General features: G+C 38.9%; 1 protein-coding gene across 8 annotated transcripts in view; it reads left to right on the forward strand.

Annotated features, from left to right (window-relative positions):
- Positions 1 to 18,744, forward strand: part of LOC113066102 (sickle tail protein homolog) — a 166,836-nt gene that overhangs the window by 19,644 nt on the left and 128,448 nt on the right. For 2 of the 8 annotated variants that reach the window (XR_003279120.1, XM_026237745.1), the window contains exon 1: positions 14,964 to 15,793. The exons of 1 other annotated variant lie outside the window; for it this stretch is intronic. Coding sequence is in view for 6 of the 7 variants with exons in the window: in XM_026237745.1 (XP_026093530.1) it covers positions 15,490 to 15,793 (304 nt within the window). In the remaining variant the exon portion in view is untranslated. Of the gene's footprint in view, positions 1 to 14,963; positions 15,794 to 18,744 lie in introns of those variants that run through there. 5 more of the 8 variants (XM_026237741.1, XM_026237740.1, XM_026237742.1 and 2 more) reach the window with 4 other exon arrangements.

Raw genomic sequence — 18,744 nt, forward strand, 5'->3', positions numbered from 1 at the left:
TAGCTTCCAATCTGTTAAGACCATCCTTCAATCTAGAGTTCCCTCTACGAGGACACTGTACTCCTTGAAGTGGAAACTTTTCACTTCTTGTTGCGGAGACCGCCAGCTTGACACAGTTAACTGCCCAGTTACCACAGTCCTGTAGTTCCTGCTGGCCCGATTCTTCACAGGGTTAACCCACTCCACTTTCTTTGTGGCAGCTATTGCGGCCTACCATGGCCCTCTCGGTGGCCATTCAGTGGAAAGAAACCCCCTAGTTACACGTTTCCTCCGTCCAGAGAAGCTTATGCCAAGTGGTGGATTAGGATGCTAGTCCATAGCTTCGAGTCTTCTGATCTCTCTTCTCCTTTGTGGATCAAGGCTCACTCCCCCAGAATCTGGCCTTCGGGATAGCGGGCCCCACCTACCTTAGCCACTCGTGGCTCCCTTTCCTCTGGCCTTAGTTGTGCTCTTCTACACTAGGCAGGGATTTGCAAGTCTGGCGGCATGGGCATTCTCGTTCCCATAGCGTTTTCTGATGCAGCTCGAGTTCCTGAAGGGGAATGTCTCCAGGTTATGTATTTAATCATGGTTCCCTGAAGGGAACGATATGCTTTGTCTCAGGGCCATACTGCCGGGATCCGCCTGCTTCATTCCTAGAAGCTGATGATAGATCCACCTCACATGCTTTTATAGCTTCCTGGTCGCTACATCACCCACCTATGACATCTCGCCCTTCCATTGGACTGATTACACATAAGATTCAGAGCGTGATCTTGCTAAAGGCATTTCCATAGTGTTTTCTTACACAGCAGCTCGTTCCCTTCTGGGAACCATGGTTGCATACCTGGAGACTAACCTGTAAACTTTTTTTTTTTTTTTTTTGATTATTAAAAAACGAATCTTTACACTTAGGGGAAAAAAGTTAATGGTAACACTTTCTATGAAGCCCATATTTATAATAAATTATAAGGGTATTCTTAAGGAATTATAATGAATGCATAATGCACTATAACAAAGTATAATATGTTCATAAGATCAATTTTAATATTATGTATATATTTATGTATATATTTACTTATTTGTGGTTATAGCTTTTGTATGGTGTATGGTGATTTATAATATAATGAACACGTTGCATCCACTTTTACAATGGATCATATTTCTTATAGTTATAATGTGTTATAAGTCTCATATCTTGCCATTTTTCTTATGCTACTTTACTTAAAGCGGTCAAAGACCACTTATAAGTAGTAGTAATAATAATAACTATTTTTTTTCTCAAATAGTCATAAAATCAGATATCAGATCAGTTGAATGTGTAATATGACACATTTGTTTTTAACTATTTTTATTGTAATATCAGTTTGATTATATTATTAGAGTATAAGTATATCTGCTTCTGTAAATATATGCTAACAATTTATTTTGATGGTCAGCCAACAGATAAACTGGCTAGAATTGTCTTTGCAAGTACGTCAACTTATTCATGTATATTATATATTCATATATTCATATATATATATATATTTTTTTATGCATTATGCATTCATTATAAAGCCTTAAGAATACCCTTATAATGTATTATAAATACGGGCTTCATAGAAAATGTTACCAAAACCTTTCTTTATTCATTTTTCTTTTAAAGTGATATATAACTTCCCTCAAAATAAAACCTTTTCCAACATAAGATTGCTTTCATTCATTGTTTTTAATAAGAATAGAGTGAATTTGATTAAGATAAATGTAATATAATATTGACAAAATAATCGTAATGCTTTGCCTAATTGCAGAAGAAAACAATTGATACACCTTAATAACATGATTGTGAATGCTGTATTTAATTGAATCGAAAGTCTTGCCAGAGTTTGGAGTGTTGTGTGTGTTTAATCTGTTTTAGGGACATGAAGGAAAGCTAAGTAATTCTCAGCAGTTTTCAGAAACGTGGACATGGAGGAGAAACAGATGGTGTTTAGTGTTTACTTCTTAAGGGTCCTCTTATAGGGTCTCGTCTGAACAGGAAGGCATGGTCCAGCTGTGAAGCCTTTACACTGCTGTTACTCTTTCTTTCTTTCCATCTCTCTTTTTAATTCATGGCTGCTATTTTTCTGTTGCTCTTTCCTCTGTGCTTCTTCCACTCAGCATGTCTCTTGACCTTCTCTATAGATCAGCATTAGTATGTTTATTCTTCATCCATCATTCTTATTGACTGTCTCTTGCTATACAGTATATGTTTCTCTTGTTCTCTCTCTCGCTTTCTCTCTCTCTCACTTGGGAAGTTTCTTTTCACCTTCTCATTCTCCTTTACTTATTCAGTATTTTTCAATTCTGTCTTATTCAACTGGATATTTATTGGCATGCTTATTTTACATGAAATATTGCTAAAGTAATAAAAGAAAGAATTAGCAATGATAATACAAAGTCATAGAAATTAAAATATTTTAATATTTTCAATGGTCTATATACAGTATGCATGGAACGTAACATTTATAAAGTGCGATATATGCATTTCTTTCAACAAAACATACACCAAACTGTGCCTACTTGGGTGAATCTGGCCTTAATAGCATAGAAAACTCTTTTAGAGGTCTCTCTTAGTGCCAGATTTACTAAATATATAAGTAACAGATGTGTTTACTTTTGGGATGAAGGACATTCTTATGGTTTGTCACCTATGTTAGCATTGGGAAAGACATAGGAGTCTATATTAACCCATTTAAAATCTGTAAAAATGATGGTGATTACTTTAATTCAAATCTCCCCACTGGCAGAAAGTTTCTTTCCAGAACTTTTTCCTGACTTTGAGAGACATTCTAATGCATTCCAAGACCCTCCATTGATTTTTATGACTATTTCTCTGGACCTTTTTGCTCAGATTTGGGCAGCTCATTGTCCTGAGGATTGCGGATGGGATGTGGTGGAGAATGAGGGAAGTCTTTGATGTCAAAATGAGGAATTTGATGACGATCTAATGAAGAGATGGTTAATTCAATTCAATTCAATTCAAATGAGTTTGGGAAAGAGGCCAACATCGTCTTTCACCTGCTGCCTATTTCACTCTCTTTCTTTTCACCCTGTCCTCCATCTCTTTTTTAAAACACTTTTTCTCTTTCCCTCCCACTCTCACTATTCCCTTCTGTGAGATTTCAGCAGTTCATATAAGTGCTCTCTGTCCAGATGTACAATTGTTTCTATAGTGGCTTTTCATGTGCTCCACAAGGAATTTATGTATGTTAATAAAGCACAGAAATGTGCAACAGTGCAATAGAGTTCAGGCTAACTGGGTTTATGTCAGAGCAAAGGCAGAAACACGTGTTCACACATACATGACATGCCCTCCAGTCAAGTTGAGAGACAAGTGGGCCAAGCTTTTTGACCCTTTAACGCCAAGCTAAAGCACAGGTCCAATCATAATTGTGTGTGATTTCTTTTTTTAATGAGCAAAGAATGCTTAAGACTAAAGATTAATCATCTTGATCAAATAGTTATCTGACAATTGAGTCCAAAGTATGATGGATGTTATTTACCTGGGCTATGGTCGGCACCCCCATGATTGTGTAACCCTGACCATGGATAATTTTAGCAATAAGAAAACAGCTTTACAAAACAATTTTTAGGGCTTTCAAAGTCAAAGTGAGTATAGTTATTAATAAATATGTATTTTTACTGAAACGTACATTTTTAAATCCACTTTCTATTAAACTTCTCATTGACGGATGGAGTGTAACACCCGCTGAGTTGCATCAGGAAGCTTGAAAGATCAAAGACAATTTTTTAAATAACTGACTGGATTCATATGAAAGAAGAAAGTCATATACACCTAGGATAACTTCAAGGTGAGTAATTTATGGGCTAATTTTCATTTTTGGGGGAACGAACCCTTTAAGTTTTTACATTTTAAGTTTTCATCAAACATTTTTGTTGTATTTTATTTCAATTAACAAAAGTATTTGAAATATTTTTTAGCTTTGATTTAAATTAACAATAACAACACTGCATCATGCATTAATTAATTGATTTTAAATTATATTTAAATTATATTTATGTATTTCTGGCTGATATGTATGTACATGCTTTCCATGAAGCCTGATTTATTTTTAAATTTCCTTTCCTTTTTTCCATTTATCTTTTATGATGTCTTCAGATTGACATATCTTTCATTTGTAACAATAAACAACATTTCTAGCACTGAACTCTTCACTGATGAGTGGAATAATTATATCAGCCTGTCTGTCTTCCCACCTATCTTTGGTTCTGTCTGTCTGCCTGCTCCTTCCACTCCATTATTACAAATCCCCAACGTATACATTTGCATACTCATGCATATTCAAGCTCTGGTCTTGCAGATTGGATGGAGGCTTATCACTACAGTCTGACTGGTTGTTATATAATGAGGATATAGCTACTTCACCCCATCTGTATTATAACACAGCGAGACATTCAATATGCTCAACTAATTACCAGTGACTAATGAAGCTATTTTGAGCCAGCTGACTGAGAGTAAGATGGTGAACGCTCTAGCGATCATTAATTAATTTGGTATCCCATTAGCACCACGATGTGAAACATCACCCCTTCCTGTTTTTCAGTGTGAATATGCTAAAGCACCGGATCATGGGAGTCATTATAAACTATTTCAGTTTGTTTTGTGTCAGAATTTGCTCTAACAGTCCACAGCTGCTGAATTAGTTAAAGTGTTTCATGTCAGCATGGCACTACATGTATTTTAAGCAAATTCAGTTTCACTTGGATTTATCACCTTAAGTTATAGTTAAAATAACTGTGATGCTCTAGTTCTAATGACATTTGCTAAGTGAGAGTGTGCCTTCAGGGTTGTTTTTGTTCTGTCAGCTAAAGTATGTAAGTAAATAAAAACTATACCTGCAGATAATATAATATTAATTAAATAAATGGCCACTTAAGTGTGCTTAAACTTTCTTTGCACATTAAGTAAAATTTTGTAATAATAATTTTGTGCCATGCTTTAAATAAGTATCATCAATTAATTTGATGTGTTTAGTAACATAATAAAGCAAATGTAAAGTACATTATTTTAACTGAAGTGGGTTATTCAATATTACATTTAAATGTTATGTATTTTTATATATTTTATATATTATCTTGATCATTTTCTTTCTTTTTTCTTTTGAAATTATTGTCTGTACATTCAGCAATACACTTATCTTATAATCATATTTCACAGATGGTAGAAGTAATTACGAAATTACATATATTTGCTTAACTCCTACTTAAGTGGGTCAGCAATAACTCAGCTATCTGGATTTAATATAAATGTATAATAAATCTTTATATAATCACAATTAACATGCAGTGTTAAGTGTCTGAAAATATGACATTACATTCAGTATATTTTTTACCATAATCTTGAAAGTATGCTAAAGTGTACTTATTTTAATTTTAATTTAGATTTATACTTACTTTATTTCATAAATAAAAACGGCATTGTTGTAAATAGATTTTTGCAAAAAGGTTTTTATTACCTTGTGTCCTTAGTCCAACTGAACCATGTTTAACTCCTTCTTTATACAGAACAAACATTTCAATGTCAAAATTGCATTAAAGTCTAGCTGTTGTTGTTTTTTCTTTTTTTGAGTCTACTAATTCACATTCTGTAATCATTTGTTTCAAGATTAAATTGCCATTATTGTTTGCAGCTTTATGTCCTAAGACTAGGTTGAACCTGGATGCACACATATCAGATACAGAATGCTCACTCACAGTAACCCCTGAAATCACACATTTTTATTAAGTTAATTAACAGACAGTAAATGGGAACCCAGAGTGTAGAAAATTATGACTCCCCTTCTTTGACTCTATAGGTGGACTGTTTTAGTGTTCCTAATGATGGTTATGCTATTCATCCTTAGTCTGAGCACTGACCCTGGCTTTTCTCACACTCACTGCAGTGACCTTTTAACTTCCATTCTGATGGTTTGGACGGTGGAATATTTACATATTAACATAACCCAGCTGCGTGCTGAAAGGGTCAAGAAAATGTGTTGGTTCAGGGGAAAAAGAAGAGAAAAGACAAAGACAGAGAGGATGAACCTGACCTAACAAGTGTAGCTTAGAGCTAACAACAGAGGTGTTCAAGTGAGGGTCCAGTGTCCAGAGGGCAGTGTGCCATTCAGGGGCCATTTTATTGATATAGCTGACAAAAATGACTGGAACTTTCTCAAAATTGCAAGATGCAATCTGGCTGGCTTTGCAACCATCTTTTAGGATTCCTATTAATCTCAGTGGCAGTTGCTTGGAAGGCACATGACTATCCAGAAGTACATATTATCAATATTTTTTAATTGTAATAATATTTTACAATATAACTATTTTTGCTGTGTAAGAAAAAAAAATTGTCACCAGTCTTGGTGAGCTAGGACTTCTTACAAAAACATTTTAAAAAATCTTACCGACATCACACTTTTGAATGGTATATACATGTCAAGCAGTCTAGCTATACTAGACACCAATCACCTCAATAGTCAAGTCAAGTCACCTTTATTTATATAGCTTTTTTTAACAATACAGATTGTGACAAAGCAACTGAACAGCATTAAATAGGAAAATTCTGTAAAATGTCAGTAATGCAAAAAGGTACCCTATCTGTCAGTCACTACGAGTTATGTCGAACGACATATGGGGTCTCACTTGGGAGGCCAATCATCTCTGAGTTTAAGAGAAAATGCCAATTCAAATTGGTTAGTGGATTTAACATACCTGAGCCACTCCTCGTGCCTACGGGTATAAATAGGCAACAGGTGCATCCACTCATTCAGATTTTGCTTCGGAGCTGAGTAGTTGATGAACCATAGTCGCTACAAAGCCTCTCATCTTTATCTGTTTGAGTTGTTCCTGGTCAGTGTGATGGCGCAGCACAGCGGTGACCCTGTGATGGCGATTCCCCTGGGTGCTTCGACTAAAAGAGCAGTTTCTAAAAGAGCAAATCACGGACGATTCGCAAGCTCTCGTGCAAGCAGAGATTCTCTTAGCTTGGTATGGAGTTAGACTCGGTGAGTATGACGGCACATCTCACCAACGAGCATGCCCAGTAAGTGCTGAACTGCCTGAGTTCCTTCAGAGGCAGGACAGTGCTACCACTGAAACACCTTCAGAGGCTCCTGGGGCATATGGCATCCGCAGCTGCAGTCACGCTGCTCGGATTGCTTCACTTCAGCACTGGTTGCACTCCCGAGTCCCGAGATGGGCATGGCACCACGGTAAACATTGTGTCACCATCACACCGATGTGTCGCTGCCTATTGAGCCCCTGGTCGGACCTTGTCTTTCGACGGGCCGGCGTGCCCTTAGAACAAGTGTCCCGGCATGTTGTTGTCACAACACATACCTCCAACACGGGCTGGGGCATCACATGCAGACAGCTTGACGGGCCTGGATAGGACCTCGCCTGCTTTTGCACATCAACTGTCTAGAGTTGCTGGCAGTGCATCTAACTTTACAGCGGTTTCAGCCACTGTTGCTTGACAAGTACGTGCTGGTCCGCACAGACAACACTGCAGCTGTTTCATACATCAACCGACAGGGAGGTCTATGATCATGTCACATGTCTCAACTCGCCTACCAGCTCAAGTCGCTGTGTGCTATCCACATCCCAGGGGAGCTCAATCGTGCAGCCGACACGCTCTCGAAATAGCTCCATCCCCACACTGTCCAGCTGATCTGGAGTTGATTCAGGGAAGCCCAGGTAGACCTGTTTGCTTCCCACGAGACAGCCCCTCCCTGGCGCATCCCCCTGAGGAGGGACCTCCTCTCTCAGGGGCTGGGCACCATTTGCCAACCATGTCCGGATCTTTGGTACCTCCATGTGTGACTCCTGGTTGGGACGTAGATGCTATCACTCAGGCTAGAGCCCCCTCCACGAGGCAGGCCTATGCTCTGAAGTGGAGTCTGTTCACAAATTGGTGTTTTTCTCACTGAGAAGACCCCTGAAGATGCTCGAGCAGAGTCGTACTTTCTTTCCTGCAAGAAAGGTTGAAGCGTAGGCTGTCACCCTCAACCTTGAAAGTGTATGTGGCTGCCATTGTAGCCAATCATGATGCAGTGGACGGCCGGTCCCTGGGGAGGCATGACTTGATCGTTAGGCTCCTGAGGAGTGCCAGAAGGTTACATCCTACTAGGACACCCCTGATTCCTTCCTGGGACCTCTCTATTGTTCTGGCTTGACTTCAGAGGGGTCCCTTTGAGCCGCTGGATTCAGTCGAGCTGAAGTTTCTGTCTCTCAACACAGCTCTCCTCATCGCGCTCACTTCCATAAAGAGGGTCGGGGACCTCTAAGCATTTTCGGTAAGTAAAGAGAGCCTTGTGTTCGGGCTGGCCTACTGTCACGTTGTCCTGAGACCCCAGCCTGGATACGTGCCCAAGGTTCCCACCACTTCCTTCCCTAACCAGGTGGTGAACCTGCAAGCACTGCCCCTGGAGGAGTCAGATCCAGCCTTGGCGTTGCTGTGTCCCGTAAGAGCGCTTCGCATATATGTGGACCGCACCCAGAGCTTCAGAAGCTCTGAGCAGCTCCTGGTCTGCTTTGGAGGTCAGCAGAAGGGAAGGCTGTCTCCAAGCAGAGGTTGGCCCACTGGATAGTGGATGCCATTGCCTTGGCGTACCATTCCCAATGCGAGCCGTGCCCCCTGGGGGTGAGGGCCCACTCCACACGGAGTGTGGCCTCCTCCTAAGGGATGAGAACGCCTTTCTTCTCCCAGTAGAGTTCCCCGGTTGGCATAACCTGGTCGAGCATCCTCCAGCACCCTAGACGGTCAGACTTGGTGGTGCAGTCTGTTGCCAGGCCTGGTACTGGTGTTAGCATGCCCAGAGTTCCGGTCAGCCCCTGGGCTAGGTGTCCATATAGATTGATTCCCTACTGGTAATCCCATATGTGTATTCTTCCACGGTAAGGTTTCCCTTTTAGTAAACCAATGTCTTCCATTGACAGACCCACTCTGTCAGTCTCTTGTGGCAGCTGTTCCATTCCTACTCTAAGGTAGAACCTGCCTCAGAGACCCGTTCCATATGTAGTACTGCCCCCCCCCCCCGGGTCAGTCCATATCAGTATGTCCACATGTCACCTCCCTACGGGTAGGATGTGGCCTCCGTAGTGACCTTTTCCTAAGGCTTGTTTCCCCATGGTTTTGCCAAGCTGAGAGAACAAATAGGGAAGATTTGAAGCAATCTTTCACCGAAGGTTGGAATCCCCTTCCACAAACTTTTTGTGAGCGGAACAGCAGCATGGCCTTCTCCAGCAGTGATGTACTCACCCTTTGGCCCCTTCGGTACCAAGGTCAATGAATTTGCACTGGGGCTTTTTGGGAAAGTTATGACCTTAAGCATAGCTTTTTGTGGCATGCCATATGTCGTTCGACATAACATGTAGTGACCGACAGATAGGGAACGTCTCGGTTATGTATGTAACCCTCGTTCCCTGATGGAGGGAACAGAGACATTATGTCCCCATGCCAAAACCTTGAACCATTTGCTATTGCCGGGACACATTCTCGGCACCTCAGCATAAAACCTTAATGAGTGGATTCACCTGTGGCCTATTTACAACTGTAGGCACAGGGAGTGGCTCAGGTATGTTAAATCCAATAGCCAATTTTAATTGGATTTTTCTCTTAAACTCATATATGATTGGCCTCCCAAGTGAGACCCCATATGTCGTTCAACATAACGTCTCCATTTCCTCCATCAGGAAACGAGGGTTACGTAAAAAGTGACGTGACATACAGCCAAGTATGGTGAACCATACTCGGAATTCGTGCTCTGCTTTTAACCCATCCAAAGTGCACACACACAGAGCAGTGATAACACACACACTGTGAACACACACCCGGAGCAGTGGGCAGCCATTTATGCTGCGGCACCCGGGGAGCAGTTGGGGGTTCAGTGCCTTGCTTAATGGCACCTAAGTCATGGTATTGAAGGTGGAGAGAGAAGTGGACATGCACTCCCCCCACCTACAATTCCTGCCGGCCAGAGACTCGAACTCACAACTTTTCGATTGTGAGTCCGACTCTCTAACCATTAGGCCACGACTAATAAACCTGTCTAAACAACTATTAGTTTCAAAAGCATTTATTTTGATTTGAATATAAAACTGGCTCAATTGCATTAGACTGAGATTTTTCTTCCATCTGGAATGCTTCTCTTGGTTTGTTTGGCAGCTTTGTTACAGTTCTGTGCTCATTTCTCAGACCTGTATTAGCCTGGCACAGAGCGCTGAGCTAAAATCAATAAACCCATAAGGCTGCTGTCACTGTCTCTTATTAACATCCCCTTAAAGAGTTCCTCCACCATTACTCTTCTAGCTTTGCTAGAAGAGGAATGCTAACTTATGTAGCATTCCTCTTAAAAAAGCTAAGAGTTAACAAATGGCAAAAAGGTTTATTGGACAATAGAGAATGTACAAATCGGGGTCTTTTGTAATTGTAATTCTCACAGCAGTATTAAAAAAATACAATCAATGAATGTGGACTGTTCAGTGCAATCACGAAAGATAGATATTGCACTTTTGCTCAGTGGAGTGTGTTGACTCTCTGGCTTGCAAAACTAGGTCTAGGATGGATGTCAGTACAATACAATACAATACAATGCTTATTTATATCACACTTTAAAAATGACCAAAGTGGTGCATAATGTATACAAAAGAAAACCGATAAACAAGATTATAAACAATATATCACAAACTGTAAAATCGGTGAGGTTCATCAAAATAGAAAATCATTACACAGCAAAAAATATTAAACACCAGTTAAATTAAATACATTTTAAGAGTTGAGGCAGTTCTAATGTGAACTGGGAGACTATTCCATAACTTAGGGCTGACAACAGAAAATGCACCCAAATCACCTCTGCTTTTGTCCTGGGAACTTGCAGTAATCCCGAATCAGCAGATCTGAGTGATCTTGGATGTAACAGATCAGATAGGTGCTGTAGATCCTGATTCTGGAGATATTTATAGACAAGCAACACAATTTAAAATGGATTCTGTATTTAACCGGCAGTCAATGTATTCATAACTGATGTGATACACTCATATTTGTGCTGCCTATAAAGAACCCGAGCCACTGCGTTCACATGACTGCGGGGGTACTGATATAAAATGAATTTCAATTATACAATCAAGATGTTACAAAAGCATGCATAACCATTTCAGACTTCTTTAGGGACAAGTTTTCTGACGTGTAGTACTGTATGTTGTCAGAAATTCAGGTTCAAATTCATGTACGCAGTGCTCATTTGACCCAAACACAATAGATTTAGTTTTACTCTCATTGAGGCTCAGAAAATCACTTGCAAGCCAAAGTTTTAGTTTGTCCAGACAATCTAAAATAGGCTTCAAAGCTTGCTTGTTATCACGCTTCAAGGGGATATAGATTTGGGTGTCATCTGCAGACAGATGAAAAGAGATCTCATACTTGTTAAAAACAGATCCTAGAGGAGGCATACAAAATCAAGACAGTCATATATTTCTTTCTGTTTTTGTGACACAGCGAGGAAGGTTTTTAACCTACACCTGTGGGAAGAAATGCTTATTGATCATAGCAAGAGAATTATAAACACCTCAAAATAACTCAAAATGCACAAACTGATCAAATCCATAGCAAACCTTCTTTAGCTACAATTCACTCCAGTGTACCAGATGGAGATGGCGTTTAATGGTCAGACCACATGGGGGCCCCAGAGACACAGAGGTCAGGAAACTCAGCAAATCATTTTTGCTGTCATTCACTGTCACAATCTTTTGTGTCTTTTTTTTATTATCAGTTTATTACACTTACAAAGTTTTATATCCTTTCATCTAAAAAAGTTAATATTTTGTCTGGTTAAGAGCACAAAGGGTTGGCTGTATTTTCAACCTTTTTTAAAATATGTATTACATCCATTTATCTACTGAATTAATTAATACACATTTTATTTTTTGCAGTGGCAGTTTAAAATATTTTCTTATGATCTATCTTTATTACTCAGTTTGTACAGACAGTGATCATAAATGTTTTAGCCAAGGGGTTCACTTTTTTTCAACTGTAATTTGTTGATATGGCTTCAGGACAGTTAATTATTCTCTTCCTCCTCAATGTTATCTCTAATTTCAGTCACTATATGTCTTTATATTGGTCTGATGTGTGATCTCCAGCTCATTACGGAGAAATGTCAGGTATAATTGCGTTTCTGCTGGTTAAACTCTCTATTACTACCTGAAAGTTACTGCAGGGGATCTCAGACATTTATTCACTCAAGCTAGTTAGCAGAGCTGTGTGATGGGGATTGTAGGAGTGAGACATGTCTGAGCTTTATTCCTGATGGCAAAGGAAATTTACAGTAATAGTCCAGAATTACTTCAGTCTTAATAAATGTTGCATGAGTTTTTACTTACCTCAGGTGAGCTTGTCTCCTGTCGTAAAAACTGAGATGGTGTTAATTAAAGAGACAGGAAGAGTCATTATAGACATCTGGAGAGAGAGCAATGTAGTGAGTGTCTCTGAGGAGGTGAGGGAATGTGGAATGTAACAAGGTTAAATGGTCTATTTTAGGGGTGTAAGCACTGATGTAAGCAAATGTAAGTTGACTGAAATTACTAAATAGTAAAACAATTATAGTAGTATAGATAGACCTTAGTCAGGTCAGATGTCATATCGAATTTAAAGCAGATGAGAGTGAAAGGGAAACACTGTATAGAGGTTCTGGATTATGCGATTTTCACAACTCAAAATGTTTTATGGATATATATCTTTTTTTTTTATCAGCATGTTAAATAACAATACAATGCATTGGAAACAGTGTACTTCTATCCCTCACAGCCTCATTTGCATTCCTGTAAAAAAAAAAAAAAAAAAAAAAAATACTGTGCAAGCTACATTTTTATGTTTCTGAAAAATTCATGAGTGTTTGTCTTTGCAAAAGTTGCTGCCACGATGCTAGCGTGTTTTGGGTGATTGCTAAGTTCTCTAAAGTGATTTCTAGGGCATTCTTGGTAGTTCTCATGCAACTTGTAACACACAAATAAGCAATAAAATAATAATAATAAAAAAAAAAATATATATATATATATATATATATATATTGCTAAAAAAATATGCACTATTGACCCAGACGACCCCTCAAAGACACAGAGACTCCCATGACAGTTTATGATTACATCAACAGGGCTAACAGGAAAAACTTGAGGAGGTGTGTGCGTCTTGTGGAGAAATCAGTTCTGGCTCATGAAAATCTCAATGTGTTTGAAGAAACTGGCCCTTGGGGGCATGAAAACACACACACGCACACACACACACACACACACACCAACCCTTTTCATGTTGCGACAGTAATGATTCACTCTGCTGATAGTCAGGTATGAGACACTCAAGATATAATGATTCTGGGAAACTCTTGAGATGTTGTACATGATACACATTCTTTGTTTGCTCTGGATTATTTGGTAACTAAGGACAAGGAAATTTCCCGGAGTCTGGTGGGGTTAAACGTAATTAGATCTACCTACCATAACCATCTATCTATATGCAAAACCTTTCATTTGATTCAAATGTATTTATTGAATGATTTACATTTTTTTTCCCATGCAACTTAGAACAGTGACTATTGATAAAAATGTGAAAACATCTAAATAAATAAACAAAAGCTAAATAAATAATAAAATTAATAAATTAACAAAAAATAAACCATATAATGTGATGAAAAATTATGTAACAAATAATTAGAAATTATTTGATATATGCTTGTTTCATGAATTTTGTTATAAAGTACCAGGGTAAGATGAATGGAAAATCTCACAGCAGTCTCATAGGTCATATAATATTTAGAGGGTTGAATATAGCTTACATTGAGCTAAATCAGTGAATGGAGAACTAACAGGGTGGAGCCATGAGGCTGCCAAATATATAGCGTGTTATTAGAGGGCTTTTAAATTACCCCAAAACACACACATTACTTATGCACACTCACTTACTGAGGCATCACATGCGATCCACACATATGTATGAGCACACACAAAAGCCAATAGAAAACATATGCATTTTGCAGGTTTGAATTAGCAAAATGGGCCCATCTGTTTGGTATATAGCATGGTCAAAGGTCAATATGTTTTAGTTGAGAAGAAATGTAGGTCAAAAGTCGGCAGTGATACCTGTGGTGAAATGTTTTACATTTAGATCTTTTGTCTAGATGTATATGTATTTTACCCATAGATTTTTATGGAGTGTGTGCCAGCCAAATCTGCTCCATTGGGACTTTTCCTCTCCAAATAGCCACTGGATGGTTTGAACTGGGCTTTTCTGTGAAATGCAATCAAAGGATCAGGGGAGAGAGGCACTGGCAAAAAAAAAAAAAAAAAAAAAAAAAAAAAAACCATGATGAGACTTTCTTTTACAAATTGAGCATATGCAGAGAGATTTGATTATATGAAAATGCTGTAATGATGCTGAAAGGGCAAAAAAATAAATAAAACCAAATGTCTTATTATATATTTTATTATAATTTTTTAATGAAGTGCAAGTTGTTCTGTCACTCTCTTTTTTTATATATTTAATTTTGCAAACTTTCTTTTTGTTTGTGCTTGTTTTGGCCACAGCAAACATGGTTTTTCCTCCATTTCCAACTCTTTTCAATCAAAAGTAAAGCTTCAAGCATGCCTTTCTTTAATGCGCACATAAACACACACAGACTGCAGAGCTCAAGTACTAGCTATGCTAATGTAATCCCGTTTTCCTTCTGCCACTTTGTAATTCTCCAGAAATATCCAGGCGTGTGTGTGTGTGTGTGTGTGTGTGTGTGTGTGTGTGATTTTCTACAGCACGCACCACAGCGATGGTGTTCTAGCTTTGTAAATTAGAGACTGGAAGAACAGTGGACAGAGAGAGAGAGTCACATGTGGATCAGTATACACAGCTGTGGCAGCAAAAGAAGACATTTTCATTTTCCTTTTTGATTCCCAAGTATTTATACTTTTACTGCCTTTCTAAGCTGAGAGCATCTAGACAAGATGAAAAACAAGGTGGGGAGAGCGAGAGAAAGGAGAGTTGGAGTTTAGGAAGGCAAAATGAAAGAGAGATTGAGACTGTGGGTTGGAATGCGCTGATACATGTGAACAGACTGCTTATCTCCGTTTGTCCCACTGTCAGTCATCCTAAGGCGCACACCCATACACTTCGGAACGAGCTCCGTTTAGAAAGGTGGTGATTAACCCCTTCCCCCTCGGTCCGCCTCCTCCGTCTCTCCGTCTGGTTCTTCTACCTGCACTCGTCTGGACTCGTTCCTTGAGTAAAGACACAGAAGGACAGGAAGATGAGAGAGAAGGAAGGAGAGTAAGACCAAGACGGTGAAAATCTTTCTCTGTGGAATACGGTGAAAATCCAGGCAGTATTTGGCCACCTGTGAAACACAGTTTTGGATATTGATTGGACAACTGAAATGGAATACCAAGTGAGTGACTGATTAACTGACTAAATTGGATTCTTTCGAGTTTAACCAGCATTTCTACACTATGTCTAAACCTTCACGACTTGCTCGCCCATCCTCGGCGGGTCCTGGCTCCAAACTCCCCTCGCCTCGTCGGGATACACCTGCCAGCCAACCCAGAATGCATAGCATGGGTGAGAAAGTGATACGGACAGAAAGCGAGGGCAATATACCTGGCCAGAGCCCTCCTGTCAATGGAACAACACATTCGCAGATCCTGCAAAACACCAATATAAAGGAAGAGGATGAGATGAGCCAGCCAAGGAGCAAAATCTGTCCACCTAAAAGGTTCACAGCACCCATAACCCAGCAAGAAGTCACACATCCCAGTAAGTAATAAATAATCAAAAGTGGAGACCAACAAACTGCACTTTTCATATTTGACCACATGATGTCTGGTCATTGTTTATCACACATCTAATGTTTTCATTATTTTAATTAATATCTATGTTATTTCTGAGAATATTTGAAATAATCAAAAAACTTTAAAGACATCTGGCGCATTTGATTTCAATGTTAAGTCAATGCAAAGACGTGAATAGACAACCTGTGACACATTTGATGAATGATGCGGCGCGAATTCGTCGTGTGAAACACCCTAGTTAAAGGTCCCGTTTTACGCGCTTTTTGAAGCTTTGATTGTGTTTACAATGTGCAATATAACATGTGTTCATGTTTCGCGTGTAAAAAAACACAGTATTTTTCACACAATTCACTTATCTGTATACTGCTGTTTCCACTGTAACAAAAACGGGCTAATGACTTCCTTGTTCTATGAAGCCTCTCCTTCAGAAATACATAACGGGTTCTGATTGGGCCAGCGGTACCTGTGCTGTGATTCGACAGCAGCTGAGAGCAGGCTGCCCGCCTGGTAACGCGATTGGGCTAGAACGCACGTGCTGGAGATGTATTTTTCAATTCAATTCAAGTTTATTTGTATAGCGCTTTTTACAAAATAAATCGTTACAAAGCAACTTTACAGAAAATTATGTTTCTACAATATTTAGTAGTAGCTAGTAGTTTGTGCACATTTGACAGGATTTTAGAAAAAAAAATAATAATAATAATACAAGACGTAGACAGCTAGACGATGAACTATCAATATTATTAATTAAGTTATTATATGATTCAGTCACACATTTAGCAATAATTGTTAGTTCTCTTTGTTGATTCAAGGTAGCATCATCTGGGGTCCTCTGAGGGTCAGCATCATCTCTTCTCAGGTTTTCTGGATTCAGACTGGAGCTTGTTTAAATCCTAGTTACCACGGGATGTAAATCCCGTGGCGAAACATAGAAACAAAATACAGACATCATTAGCATAGCTGCTGATCCAACAAAGTAAAATTAGTTTAACCCAAGCTAATGAATAAAAATGCAACTTTGAACAGATGCAACTACACTCACAATTAAAAAGATACATTATTTGAATGCTTGGCGAAAGAGATGTGTTTTTAATCTAGATTTAAACAGAGAGAGTGTGTCTGAACCCCGAACATTATCAGGAAGGCTATTCCAGAGTTTGGGAGCCAAATGTGAGAAAGCTCTACCTCCTTTAGTGGACTTTGCTATCCTAGGAACGACCAAAAGTCCAGCGTTTTGTGACCTTAGGGTGCGTGATGGGTTGTAACGTGGTAGAAGGCTAGTTAGGTATGCTGGAGCTAAACCATTTAGGGCCTTATAGGTAAGTAATGATAATTTGTAACTGATACGGAACTTAATAGGTAGCCAGTGCAGAGACTGTAAAATTGGGGTAATATGATCATATTTTCTTGACCTCATAAGGACTCTAGCTGCTGCATTTTGGACTACCTGTAGCTTGTTTATTGAAGAAGCAGGACAACCACCTAGAAGTGCGTTACAATAGTCCAGTCTAGAGGTCATGAATGCATGAACTAGCTTTTCTGCATCAGAAACAGATAACATGTTTCGTAGCTTGGCAATGTTTCTAAGATGGAAGAATGCAGTTTTTGTAACATTGGAAATATGATTTTCAAAAGACAAATTGCTGTCTAATATAACACCCAGATTTCTGACTGTAGAGGAAGTAACAGTACATCCGTCTAGTTGCAGATTGTAATCTACAAGATTCTGTGTAGTGTTTTTTGGTCCAATAATTAGTATCTCTGTCTTATCCGAATTTAATTGGAGAAAATTGTGAGTCATCCAAGCTTTTACATTTTTAACACACTCTTTTAGCTTAGATAATTGGGAAGTTTCATCTGGTCTCGTTGAGATATATAGCTGAGTATCATCAGCATAACAGTGGAAGCTAATTCCGTATTTTCTAATAATATTACCAAGGGGCAACATATATATTGAAAATAGAAGGGGACCTAGGACGGATCCTTGTGGCACTCCATATTTTACTGATGATAAATGAGATGACTCCCCATTTAAGTAAACAAAATGGTAGCGATCGGACAGGTAGGATCTAAACCATCTTAGAGCCTGCCCTTGAATACCTGTATAGTTTTGTAATCGATCTATGAGTATGTCATGATCTATGGTGTCGAACGCAGCACTAAGATCAAGTAAGACTAGAAATGAGTTGCAGCCTTGGTCTGACGCAAGGAGCAGGTCATTTGTAATTTTAACAAGTGCAGTTTCTGTGCTATGGTGGGGCCTAAAACCTGACTGAAATTCTTCATACATATCATTTTTATGCAGGAAGGTGCTCAATTGAGCAGACACAACTTTCTCTAAAATTTTAGACATAAATGGAAGATTTGAGATAGGCCTATAATTTGCCAGTACACTAGGATCTAGTTTTGGTTTCTTAATAAGAGGCTTGATAACTGCCAGCTTGAATGGTTTTGGGACGTGTCCTAAAGTTAACGACGAGTTTATGATATTGAGAAGCGTTTCTTCTGCTACAGGTAACAGCTCTTTCAGTAATTTTGAGGGTACAGGATCTAATAAACATGTTGTTGGTTTAGATACAGTGATAAGTTTATTTAGCTCTTCCTGTCCTATGGTTGTAAAGCACTGCAGTTTATCTTTGGGTGCGATGGATGAAACTGAAGTGTTAGATGCTGTAGAATCTACATTCGCTATTGTATTTCTAATGTTATCTATTTTATCAGTGAAGAAATTCATAAAGTCATTACTATTTAACGTTGGTGGAATATTTGAATCAGGTGGCATCTGGTAATTTGTTAACTTAGCCACTGTGCTAAATAAAAACCTAGGATTGTTTTGGTTATTTTCAATGAGTTTGTGTATATGCTCTGCCCTAGCAGTTTTTAGAGCCTGTCTATAGCTGGACATACTGTTTTTCC

The sequence above is a fragment of the Carassius auratus genome, chromosome 49, assembly GCF_003368295.1.
Source record: "Carassius auratus strain Wakin chromosome 49, ASM336829v1, whole genome shotgun sequence".
Classification (NCBI taxonomy): domain Eukaryota; kingdom Metazoa; phylum Chordata; class Actinopteri; order Cypriniformes; family Cyprinidae; genus Carassius; species Carassius auratus.